We start from the raw sequence: 13,208 nt of genomic DNA on the forward strand, positions 1-13,208 counted from the left end.
AAAACGGACAAGCAACCCATGCTCATCGTCGACTTTCCCTGGCTACCAGGAAGTCGGCCCACTGTTCTTGCAGCGACCCTTCTCTTTAATAAACTCTTCTTTACATTCTGCCTTGTGTCTGGAAATTCTTTTCCAACCCGTGCTCAGACCATGACATTTGTCACTCTCTCATGTCACCTTATTTACTTCTTTCTTGGCACCTGTCACAATCTGTCATCTTATTTATTGTCTCTCCCTCCCATTAGACTCCACTGGTGCCAGTGACCCTGACCATCAAGATACATAAACCCACAGTCCTTGGGGCCAGCATACATGTTTCTGTTTGCCTTGCACAGTGTTTTTCCAAAATTAAATTTATTGGCAATGATTAGAAATCAAAAGATTTTATAGAAACATCTGAATTTCAGGGTTCTCTTGAAAAAGAAGATCCAGCACAATGGGCTGGAGCCGCTGCAGCCTCTGATTTTCACCCCGGCGCTCACCACACCCCGTTACACCACCCTTGGCTGTCTGCACTCCTTTAACTTACCTCTCTGGTCCCTAGAAGCCTTTGGAGTCTAAAACCATACTAGGTACCCCTGCAACTATGAGCATTTCAATTAATAAATTGAAAGTGCAAGAAAGGTTGACTGTTTTTAAGGAAATAGTTCAAGCTCTGGGAAGGCTCAACCTCACACAATTTGTATGACAAAAGTGCATGAATTCTTCTTGACCCCCAGAACCAGCGTTACTCTCCCTTGAACTTGTGCTAATGATCTGGGAATTCTTTCCTTAGACGATCTAAACGATACGTTTAAAGTAGATTAATTCATTTTTAGATTAGATTCATCTAAATGATAAATTAATCTAAATGATAAAGTTAAGGTTTTGGTTATACTATTGTACGTTGAAAAAGTGCCGCCCTAAATCTGTTACGGAGCAAATCTGTAAAGTAGGGAGTAAGTGGGTAGTTGGGTGGGTATGAGATAGTGGGAATTTGTCGTGTTTGGGAGAGTCAGCATCTAAATCCCCTCTAAGGAGTGTCTACCCCAGGAAAAAACCCTTCCCTGCAACAGGATCAAGAAGGCGGAACAAGCCAGAGAACATAGGGTGCAGGCGCAGAAACCTCCGCCAGTTGTCTGCACCGGCCACCTTCCTCCAGCACTGCGCAGGCGCCTAGACGAACCAACCCTTCCCTCCCCCTTCCATCTCTCCCCTAGTCGAGAGGACGCCCTCCCGCAGCACACAGTTCCTGCGCAAGCGCCGTCCCGCGTCCCCGCCTCCGGACCAATTGGAAGCGGCGGCGCCCGGGCGCAGGGGGCACAACGTCGTGGGTGGGGCCTGGACGTGAGGGCAGCGCGCTGGCGTCACAGGGCGGCTACATAAGTGAATACAGGCACCGCCCCTCCGTCCCAGTCACTGAGCCGCCGCCGAGGACTCAGCAGTCTCCCCCTCGAGCCCCCTAGCTTCCCGACGCTCCGTCCCCCCCGCCCGCCTTCTCCAGCCGCCGCCTTCCGCAGGCCGTTTCCACCGAGGAAAAGGAATCGTATCGTATGTCCGCTATCCAGAACCTCCACTCTTTCGGTAAGTCCCGGAAAGGTCCCAAGAGGAGGAAGGCCCGGGCGGGGCGCTCCGGCTCCGCAGCCAGGGCTCGGAAAGCTGCTAAGCGTTCCGTACCTTAGTGAACTTGGGTAGAGGAGAGATGTCGGGGCTCGCAGGCAGTGGGGCCGCGGCCTGGGCCCTGGGGTTGGCCCCTGAGCGCGACCGGAAGGAGCGGGCGGGAGGTCAACCCTTGGGCGGGTCCGGCGTCTCGGGTGGCGCATTTACTAATGGCTCCCTGGCCTTTTCGGGCCACACCCGCCCCTCCCGCCACCCTTTCGTCACATCCCATACGTCACCGCCGTTGTCACAGAGCCGGGAGGGAGAGGCGGTGCCAGCCATAAGTGACAGCTGCGCGCGCCAATGGGGCGGGAAGCGTGGCCCCGCCTCGGAGGTTGGGTTCCGGCCGGTTGCATCAGCTGGGTGGGGCGCCGCCGGCCAACCCTGGCTCCCCCGACATGTGATCGGCTTTCGAGGGCGGGCCTGGGGCAGGAAGCCCAGACTTTCTCCCGGACTGGAGAAGCCGGCCGTCCCGGACTGACCTGTTCGAGGAGAGCCAACAAAGAACATATCTGATCTGACCAGGCCCTGACGATTTCAGTATCAGTTTCTGCACACGGAAGAGATCCAGTGGGAGGGTGGCAGTGGGATCTGAGCACAATAGCACTAAACGAGCTTGACCTTTCTTCCCAGACCCCTTTGCTGATGCAAGTAAGGGTGATGATCTGCTTCCTGCTGGCACTGAGGATTATATCCATATAAGAATTCAACAGAGAAACGGCAGGAAGACCCTTACTACTGTCCAAGGGATCGCTGATGATTACGATAAAAAGAAACTAGTGAAGGCGTTTAAGAAGGTAGGTTTTCAATGAGATTGTAGGGAAATCGTGTTCACCTTGCCTACGTGGGGCTGCTGTCCTGTATTACTTTCTGAAAAGGGTTATTAGTGGCATTCAGGTTGTTGCGCTGCCTAACTTGTTTGCTTGCATTGTCCTTGCAGAAATTTGCCTGCAATGGAACTGTAATTGAGCATCCAGAATATGGAGAAGTAATTCAGCTACAGGGTGACCAGCGCAAGAACATATGCCAGTTCCTCGTAGAGGTGAGTGGTCACTTCCTGTTAGTACATTTGTGCCTGTGCCCTGGCTAACTCATCTGAGATCTGCCTAGTCTAGTCGGTCTCTGCTGGGGACGTAGAAGTTTGTTTTCTAAGGCTAAGCCAAACAGTTGAGTTTTTGAAGTTCATCGACAAAATGTATTTCTGAAAACAAGGGATTTGTCTGCCTTAAGTTTACTGTTTACATGGGTCTGCTTTAAGGGTGCAATTGCATGCAGACAGATACTAAAACAAGCAGGATGTCTGGTTGGCTGTTCCTAAGTGCTGAAATCCTATTGCACCATTGGTGGTTAACTGAGTGTACCCTGAGTTGAGAGCATCTGGGCTCTGGGACTTCTCTTGACCAGTGTAGAAGCAGGAAGACAGGATTGTTGTCATCAGAAATGGAGGCTTTAACTCTATTTCCTCTTTAAAACTGCCCTTTTTTCCTTTGCAGATTGGACTGGCTAAGGACGATCAGCTGAAGGTTCATGGGTTTTAAGTGCTCCTGGCTCACTGAAGCTTAAGTGAGGATTTCCTTGCAATGAGTAGAATTTTCCTCCTGTCCCTTGTCACAAGTTTAAAAACCTCACAGCTTGTGTAATGTAACCATTTGGGGTCTGCTTTTAACTTGGACTAGTGTAACTCCTTCATGCAATAAACTGAAAAGAGCCATGCTGTCTAGTCTTGAAGTCCCTCATTTAAACAGAGGTCAAGCAGTAGGCACCTGGCAGTGTCCGGCCTGAAACAAAGCAATAACGGTGATGTTTCAGCCAAGTCCAGAGCCCCAAGATCACAGGCGGCTATGTCTGGCCAGAAGCTCCTCAGCAATCCCTCTACAGAGTTCCCTGCCCTAAGAGAATGTCGCCACCTGAACAGCCCTCGGTGAAGCTGAGAGTGGAGGATGGGGTGAGGCAGCGACGGCAGCTGTACTGCTAGAGGGAGTCTCTGATCATCAGGGGAAAGATCCCGTGGTATCTCCAACGTGACCAGGTGGGCAGAGCTTAGAGCAGCCACCTTCCTTCTATTGAGGTGACAGGACATCTGGCTTGCCACCAAGGTCTTTTTGACCACACATATCCTAGCTGATCGATGTCCAAACTAGAATGTGAGGCCAACCTTCTATCAGAGTTAAACTTTTGACAAGGGAACCAATTTCAAACCGATGTATCAGTCATGTAGCTGTAGAGCTCGCAACTTACTAGCAACAGCTGCCCGATGCCACGTGAAGTAACAAACTGGTTTTTGGTTTTTGGGGGGTTTTTTTCCCCTTCAGTTTTAATGTTATGTAATGTATTTAAACCCTTATTTAAATAAAACTTGTTTTCAGAAACATCTGACTTGCAGATTTCTGTTTAATATATAGTCATAGTCAATCTTGTATGTGTGGAGGAACCACAGAAATGGCAGTAGAGGTTACATCTGCACCTGCAGCTCCTCCAGTGGGGCCTCAGCCTCTTAATGAAAAACTAGTGAGCTTGTCCCTCCAAGTGCCCCCCATGTCAGCTGTCCTGTAAGCATTCAGCCAGAGCTGTGCTGTCCCATTAATCTGTCCTGAAAGAAGGTGCTGCTTGGCTGACGGACACTTGGTCAGCTGCCTGAGTGGTGTAGTGGTTGTGGAGGGACTTGCCTTGTGAGACGACAGAGCAGGGTTGGTTTGGAAATCCTTGACTTCCCTTGTTAACAGGTCTTAAGGACTGTGACAAAATGATGAATATGGTGTGCGACTTGATGTAATCCACAAACCCTAGAAAAGGCATAACGAAAGTAATTTTTCTAGAGAATAGGTTTGTAGTATTAAAAATGTAACTAAAATGTTGGCGAAGCTGATACTTAATGTTGGGAGGCCATCCCTTGACAAAGGCAATGAGTAGTGAAGTGTATCAAAGTCTGCTCTTAGGGCCATTCTATTAAACACAAAATTTTCTGTTTGTGGATTGTGAACTGGTCAGACTTCAAACTCGAATGGTCGTTAGGAGTCAACCCTTCCCCTCTTGGTTGCCGGCCCATTTTGTAGATAAAGGTTAGCCTCCCACATAGAGGCCAACCTGGAGCCAGGGAGGTGTTTGTGGAAGAGGAGGACCAATGAGATGCAGGGCTGAGCCAGTGGTAATTGCCCTGAAAAGAAGATTCTAACCCCAGAGGCAGAAGCTTGTAACCCAAGATCCTACAAAACTGATTGTGTTTAATAAACAACTTACCACTTGGCTCCAAATGTAGTAGCATTGTTCAAATTATTTGGATGATACTTTTAAAAATCAGAAAGATCTGACTGTTAGCCAAAAGGGCTTATAGGGGCTTCTATTATAGAACAACCTAGAGGCCAAACCCGCAGAAGACCACAATCAGAATATGGGACGAGGGGCTTCCCTGGTGGCACAGTGGTTACGAATCCACCTGCCAGTGCAGGGGACACAGGTTCGAGCCCTGGTCCGGGAAGATCCCACGTGCCTCGGAGTAAGTAAGCCCGTGTACCACAACTACTGAGCCTGCGTGCCTAGAGCCCGTGCTCCTCAACAAGAGAAGCCACTGCAATGAGAAGCCCACGCACCACAATGAAGAGTAGCCCCCGCTCGCTGCAACTAGAAAAGCCCGCGTGCAGCAGCAAAGATCCAATGTAGCCAAAAATAAATACGTAAATTTTTTTTTAATCTGTTTAAAAAAAAAGAAGATGGGATGAAACAGTAAGAGAATCCTGTGCTGTTGATGTGCTGGTCCTGTGCTAGGTTGTTAACATCTCTTGTGGCTATTAAAGACCTCCAGTTCTCCAGGATGGGACTTGGAAAACTGGCAACATCAGTATTCAATCAGCTGTCTGAAACTAAAACAAGTATCTGAACATAATGGCAAGAGGTTTGTGAACATTATTTATTTTGGCCTCACCAAATGGCATGAGAGATCTTAGTTCCCCCCCGACCAGGGATCAAACCTGTGCCCCCCTAGTGGAAGCTTGGAGTCTTAACCACTGGACCACCAGGGAAGTCCTGGTTTGTGAACATTCTAATCAAATTGATGTGACTTGGGTGTATCTCAGGGAATGAAATAATTAAGAAAGGCTAGGGACTTCCCTGGCAGTCCAGCGGTTAAAAATCCATGCTTCCACTGCGGAGGGCACAGACTCAATTCCTGGTCGGGGAACTAAAATCCCACGTGACACGTAGTATAGACAAAAAATAAATACACAGGGCTTCCCTGGTGGCGCAGTGGTTGAGAGTCCACCTGCCAATGCAGGGGACACGGGTTCGTGCCCCGGTCCGGGAAGATCCCAAGTGCCGCGTAGTGGCTGGGCCCATGAGCCATGGCCGCTGAGCCTGCACATCCGGAGCCTGTGCTCTGCAACGGGAGAGGCCACAACAGTGAGAGGCACACATACCAAATAAATAAATACACAAATGGGCGTGCCCCCCCAAAAAAGCCTAATTGTCTCCATTTGATAGTTAAAAAATATGAAATGTGGAAATTCCCAAGGCTAATAGGTGGTTGCACATTTTCTAGAACCCAGGACTCTCCACTGCTCTTCCCACCAGATGACCTAAATAGTTTATTGTACAGAGGTTGCATGCTTGGTATATGCAGTGCAGTATGCAAGGAATCGTGGGCCTCAAAAAGGCTAGTCAGACACCCTGTGCTTGGGATGCTGACCCCAGATAGGGGTGTGAGACTGGCACACAGCCATGACACAAGGCAGAGAGGGGTCAAGGCCACCAGTGACTTTACCAAAGAGCTGCAGGATCTCTGAGGATTAGGAAATGTTCCCCACTTCCATAGGACCTCCCATAGGACCAGGGAAGGCTTCATAAAGGAGGTGCCGTCAGAAGCAGGGCATTCCAGGCAAAGAGAAGGAATCAAGACCCAGGGGTGGAAGCACCTAGTGTGTGTGAGGAAGCCATGGCTGGAACAAAGGCTCTGCCTGGAGCAGAAATAATTCAGTACTGCCTCTCACTATATGCCAGCCCGGTGCTAAACGACTCATTTCACAGTACGGACTCAGTCCCATGGTAGACAGATTCAGAGGGAATATAACTTAACCAGCAAGTAGGTGGGGAGGAGGGGGTGGAGGAGAATAAGGGCTGGGGGAAGACTGGTGTGAGGTCAGAGTGGGCTGAGACACGAGCTAAGACGTTTTAATGTCAATAGGCAAAAGAATCACAGTAGAGAATGTCTCGCAGGGAATTCCCTGGTGGTCCAGTGGTTAAGGGTCCCCGTTCCCACTGCAGGGGGCACAGATTCGATCCCTGGTTGGGGAACTAAGATCCTGCATGCCGTGCAGCTCGGCCAAAAAAATAAAGACTGATTAGGAAGATGATTAATAAAATTTACGGCCAAAAAAAAAGTCTCCCAGCTCTCTGCTCCTTAGTTCCTTTCTCCCACCCCCAGTTTTTTCTCTCTGCCTCATCCTTCCCCTCTCTTCCTTCAGTCTCCCTGCCCAGCCCAATGCTCACCCTCGGCAACAGGGACAAGCAGGACCAAAGACAAAATGAAGGCAAAATGCAGACTGGTGAGCTAAAACTACTTTAAAACCTATTCAATTTTTAATCTATAAATAGGTCAAAGAAACCCAGTATATTCGTGAACAAGCATTGTACCAGGAGGCTCTAGAATTGACTCCCTTCCTCGTTTACCAGCCTGGGTGGTATGTGGCATCAGTGTCAAAACACTTTACTATTAATCTGAAAAAGAATGAATATATGTATGTATAACTGAATCACTATGCTGTACACCAGAAACTTAACACAACATTGTAAATCAACTATACTCCAATAAAGTTTTTTAAAAGAGAATTAAATTTTAAAATCTATATGGGAGGGACTTCCCTGGTAGTCCGGTGGGTAAGACTCTGCGCTCCCAGGGCAGAGGGCCTGGGTTCGATCCCTGGTCAGGGAACTAGATCTCACATGCATGCCACAACTAAGAGTTCACCTGCCACAACTAAGAGCCCACATGCCACAACTAACACCCGGAGCAGCCAAAATAAATGAATAAATTTTTTTTAATAAAAAATAAAATGTATATGGGAAAAGAATCTAAAAAAGGTTGAATATATGTATATGAAGAACTGAATCCCTGTGCGGTACACCTGAAACTAACACAACATTGTAAATCAACTCTACTCCAGTAAAATTTTTTAAAAAGAATTAAAAAAACAAAACAAAAAAAACTATTCACTGTCACAATTACTTTGAAATTAAGAGCTCCTTGACTAATTTTTAACTTTTAAGGAGATAAGACATTATTTCAAAATTAGCTCATAATCAAGTCCAATTAAAATATTCATAAAATGCACTGTTCTTGGGGGAGCCTGTTAAAAATTCAGATTCTAGGCCTCCCCCAGGACAGTTTGGCTGTACCGGGTACTAGCTAACCAGTGCCCGGGTCCCAGCTACTTTTCAAGGGCCTACAAAAATGTCTAAGGACTGAAGAAAAATGCATCATTTCCAAAATCTGACTCAAACACTGCAAAATCAGCATAATTGTTCAACACTACAAAAGCTAACATCGTCCGTAGCTGCAATATAATTCTTATATAACTATATGTAAACGTAATAAAGGTTCTAGAGAAAGAATAATATTATTTTTAACAAAACTCAGATTTGTAAAATTTATCAATATGTTTTCAAAAATGTTACAGAATTGCTTCCTCCCTCCTCAAAAAAAAAAAAAGTTACAGAAAATGTATGTCTATATGGCCTGTGAGTACATTTTATTCATTTGGTATGAGGTGTGACGTAGCCTCGGAGGATATTACAGAGGCCTACAAACTCCAGGAAATGGCGCTGCCTTTAGGGCCAGAGATTCTCATCCAGAAGCTCTGAAATGGGGCCCAGGAACCTGCCCTTTAACCAGCATCAGCCAGTTCCTATGGGAGGGCCACAAACCCCATGTGGGAAAACACTGCTGTGGCTAATGGGGAGATATTGAAGAAACTTGAGCAGGAGAGAAGCATCAGCAGAGCTAAACTTCAGGGCAGGTAATCAAGAGTATTTTATCTAAGGGACTTCCCTGGTGGTCCAGTGGTTAAGACTTTGCCTCCCAAGTTAGGGGGTGCGGGTTCAATCCCTGGTCGGGGACCTAAGGTCCCACATTCCTTGCAGCCGAAAAACAAAAATCAGAAGCAATATTGTAACAAGTTCAGTAAAGACTTTAAAAATGGTCCACATCAAAAAAAACTTTTAAAAAAGAGTATTTTATTTATTTAAGATGGTAGAAAAAGGGGTAACCGAGAGTTACCAGCATCTGAGAAACCAACCCCTGAGACTGTGAGAGTTCATGTATAACGTATGTGTGTGCGTCTTCTTCCAGACCTTCCATAGCTTTAATCAGATTCTTAAAGGAAGCCACTACCCAAAACAGTTAAGAATCTCTGGCCCATGATTTCCTCCCAAGACTTGCGAAGCCCCAGGGATTATCAAAGGTTTTCCAGGCACATCACTACAAGCAGTAAAAGTGCCTATTTCAATGTCGATTTTTTAAATTAATAACTATTTAAAATATTTAAAAATAACTCTGAAACGAGTGTGTTGAGCAGAAGACGCACGCAGCGGCCAGACTCCAAGGCGCTCAGAAGCCCGCACACGACTCACTCGCTGCACAGCCACTATCACCAGCCGTCATCCAGCTGCAGCCATCCAGATCGTTGCGAGGTTCAAATTATCTTTAATCTTAGACCTTGATGGTTAATTTATACCCAGAATGGACAACTGGTTGAAAACAGGAAGCATAGGGAACGCAGAGGTTGGAAAATGTTAATGTGGAAGCATAAACATGACAGTCATTCTGTGCGTGTGTCAGGTCATTGATTCTCACTCCATTTCTATGAAACAGTAGAAAACAAACACAGGACCAAATCAGGTGCAGGGAGATTGCGACTTAGGTTCCATTGTCCCATCATGGAAACAGAGCTAAAGACCTGCTGCTCAGCAGCACCTGGGAGCTTGTTAGATGTGCAGAATTTCAAGCCCCACAGTAGACTTAGTAAATCAATCTTTTTTTTTTTTTTTTTTTTTTTTTTTGGCCGCACTGGGCTTTCATTGCTGCGTGCAGGCTTTCTCTAGTTGCGGCGAGTGGGGGCTACTCTTTGTTTCAGTGCACGGGCTTCTCAGTGCAGCCGCTTCTCTTGTTGCAGAGCCCCGGCTCTAGGCGTGCAGGCTTCAGTAGTTGCGACGCGTGGGCTCAGTAGTTGTGGCTCGTGGGCTCTAGAGCGCAGGCTCAGTAGTTGTGGCGCACGGGCTTAGTTGTTCCAGGACATGTGGGGTCTTGCTGGACCAGGGATCGAACCCGTGTCCCCTAGCATTGGCAGGCGGATTCTTAACCACTGCGCCACCAGGAAAGTCCCTCAATCTTCACTTTAACAATCTTCATTAACAAAGTTTAAGAAGCACCAGCTTGGACCATAAAATTAGCAGACCTCATAGAGTGATCTGCAAGCTGGTTAAAGAAAGACGGTAACGTTATGAGTTTAAATTTTTTATAAATGCATTTCCCATTACAGTTTCAGATATGCATTGAAATGCACAAAAACAGACCGTTGAAGAATGGAAAGCAACAGTTATGAGCTAAATATGAACTGGTTAGTACCATGGTACACTGATTAGTACCATGCATCTCCAGGTTATTCAAGCAGACAGCACCTGAAAATTATTTTTCTCCTAACATGCTGTTTTCATTTATGACACAGCAGCTCCTTTGTAAGTACCAGGTCACATCCATCCCTTGGTACATATCTCTATTTGCTTTTAGACCATTTCTTTTGTTTAAAAATAATAATAATGAAGCTGATTCTATTGAAATGCAAAAAATAAATAACATGGCAGCGGCTGAGAGGTGCAGAAACCTGGCTGTCACAGCAGTCAGCTGGGGTGCTTTTTACTGGTACCAAGCCTGAGCTCAGCCCTCAGATCCTCAGGCCAGAACCCCTGGAGTGGCCCATGAGTGATCTCTCCATTCACCACTACCGAACCCTACCAGATCTGCAGGTCCTGTTCATCGGATCAAGGATGTCAAAAACAATGTTGGAGGAGAAAATACAAGGATGGCTATATCAAATGTGGCTTTTCATTTACTGGGACCAAAGGCAGCGCCCATCTCTCATGTGCTATCTGTAATGTGCTTGCATAAGTAGCCTGAAACTCTCTTATATCACCCTCCAGGAAAAATAATACAAAGTTTATTAAAAAATATCAGGTGATCCGTATGGACTACAGCTTTAAAAAAAATACATAATGAACTTTAAATCTGCATTTTAACATATATTTGTTCTCATAACCAAGCATGATGCAATATCACTTTTTAATTTGTCTAAAATCGTGCTTTTTCTTCTAATTAAATATAAGCAATGTTTTGTCACTTTTAAATGGGAAAGTCAAATTTTATCTTTAAATGGTATGATTATTACAGATATTTTATTTCATTTTTATTTTTTATTGAAGTATAGTTGATCTTCATCGTTGTGTAAATTTCTGCTGTACGGCAAAGTGATTCAGTTTTACATATATAAATACATTCTTCTTTATATTCTTTTCCATTATGGTTTATCACAGGATATTGAATATAGTTCCCTGTGCTATACAGTAGGACCTTGTTGTTTATCTATTCTATATGTAATACTTTGCAACTGATAACCCCCAACTCCCACTCCATCCCTCCCCCATCCCCCATCCCCCTTGGCAACCACAATCTGTTCTCTGTGTCTGTGAGTTACAGATTATATTTTAAATTAAGCTTTAAAGAAGAACCTGTCATTACCAACCTCAAATAAATTATCTTTTACTTAAAATGCCTGGCGTATACCTGGCATATGATGAAAATGATCTAAAATTCCCAAGCTGGTTCTCTAGGTTCTTGTGGTGGCTTGTGGTGGCTTATGGAATCTTAGTTCCCCACACACTCAGCAGTGGAAATAGGGAGTCCTAACCACTGGACCGCCAGGGAATTCCTCTCTAGATTCTTTTTTTTTTAATTTATTTATTATTTATTTATTTTATTTATTTTTGGCTGCATTGGGTCTTAGTCGAGGCACGTGGGATCTTTTATTGTGGCGCGAGGGCTTCTCTCTAGTTGTGTCCTGCGGGTTTTCTCTCTCTAGTTGAGGCATGGGAGCTCAGTAGTTGTGGCACGTGGGCTTAGTTGCCCCACAGCATGTGGGATCTTAGTTCCCCGACCAGGGATCAAACGCACATCCCCTGCATTGTAAGGCAGATTCTTTACCACTGGACCACCAGGAAGGTCCCTCTAGATTTTTCGTATGAGAGTAAGAAGGATCATCGATACAAAAAATTGAGACTCACTGAGAGAGATCTCAGATGCTTTGCTGCTGGAGGCGGGACAGAAGACACGGTGTGGGTGACTCTGAAAAGCCTTCCCAGGTTTATGACAGTGCCCAGTGGGCTCATGTAACCCAGGGTTTCTCAGCCTCAGCACTATTGATATTTAGCGCCAGGTAGTTATTGCGGGGAGGGAGAGGAGGTGGTCTGTCCCGCGTATCATAGAACGTTTAGCGGTATCTCTGACCTCTACGAATTAGATGCCAATAGCACTCCTTCCCCTACCCCCCCTCCCCAGACAACCAGAACTGTCTCTAGACATTGCCAAATGCCCCTGGGGGCAAAATCATACCTCCCTTTTGAGACCCACTGATTTCTCCCATCCTTTACCTCCTGCTCTACCAGATAGGCTAACCCTGCTCATTTTAAGCTTCTCATAGCATGAGCCATTCATTCATTCAATAAGCATTTATTCAGCACCTAATATGTGCCAGATAGTCTTTGAGGCACTGGGGATATAGCACTAAACAAAGATCCCTGCCCATGTGGAGTTTACACTCCAGTGGGGGAAGATGAACAGAATCAAACAAATGAATTAGATCCTTGTCCAGAAGGTGATAAGTGCTATGGAGAAAAAGAGAGCAGGAAAAGAGTGCCTCTCCCTGTCACACACTGAATGTGACCCCTTGCCTAAACACAGTGGAAATAATTTAGCTATTTGTACAGTGGTTGGCTTAGCGTCTGACTCCCCAACTAGAATAGAAACTCCATGAGAAAAAGGTGTGGTTTGACTTGTTCGTTGCTGAACCCCTGCATGGTAGAGCACCTGCACCAAGTAAGTACTCCGTAAATGTGAATGAATGAGCGAATGAATGAATGAACACAGCCGAGAGCTGGCAATGGGGTCTGGATATGGAAGAGAAGGTGTGTCTGGAAACAGCTTTAAGATCATGAACGCTGAAGTCATGACAGGGTGAGACCATCAAGGGAGACAGAAGAAGCGTCCATACGATCCCTGTGGAACTCCTATATTTGGAAGGAAAGGAAGGTTCAGGTAGGTAGAGAGGTTGAATGGTGCCTAGCAGGAGACCTTAAAGAAGCCCAGAGGGCTGGACTACAATGCCAAATGCTGCAGGAAACAGTTGTAGGCAACTAGGAGACACCCAAGGCCAATGAGTTGGTGACCTTGAGAAGGGTCAGAAGCCCCTTTTCAAGGAGCAGTGTAGGGGGTTGGTGAAGAGGTGAGTGCATTGGATACACACTACTCTTCCTTA

General features: G+C 46.0%; 1 protein-coding gene across 1 annotated transcript; it reads left to right on the top strand.

The window, feature by feature from the left end:
* The first annotated feature begins 1,375 nt into the window (after positions 1–1,375).
* Positions 1,376–4,009, top strand: EIF1 (eukaryotic translation initiation factor 1). Its single transcript, XM_067717229.1, has 4 exons — positions 1,376–1,563; positions 2,272–2,435; positions 2,579–2,680; positions 3,132–4,009. The coding sequence occupies exons 1-4, from the start codon at positions 1,533–1,535 to the stop codon at positions 3,174–3,176; spliced, it is 342 nt and encodes a 113-aa protein (XP_067573330.1). The 5' UTR covers positions 1,376–1,532; the 3' UTR covers positions 3,177–4,009.
* Positions 4,010–13,208: the final 9,199 nt, after the last annotated feature.

The sequence above is a fragment of the Pseudorca crassidens genome, chromosome 19 (genome assembly GCF_039906515.1).
Source record: "Pseudorca crassidens isolate mPseCra1 chromosome 19, mPseCra1.hap1, whole genome shotgun sequence".
In the NCBI taxonomy this organism is placed as follows: domain Eukaryota; kingdom Metazoa; phylum Chordata; class Mammalia; order Artiodactyla; family Delphinidae; genus Pseudorca; species Pseudorca crassidens.

What these genes read in the sequence shown, in the direction of transcription:
- EIF1 (XM_067717229.1), top strand. Translation starts at nt 1,533, where the DNA reads ATGTCCGCTATCCAGAACCTCCACTCTTTCG. An exon ending in CCAGAACCTCCACTCTTTCG is followed by an intron (nt 1,564 to 2,271) that starts GTAAGTCCCGGA and finishes CTTTCTTCCCAG; the next exon opens with ACCCCTTTGCTGATGCAAGT. An exon ending in TAGTGAAGGCGTTTAAGAAG is followed by an intron (nt 2,436 to 2,578) that starts GTAGGTTTTCAA and finishes TTGTCCTTGCAG; the next exon opens with AAATTTGCCTGCAATGGAAC.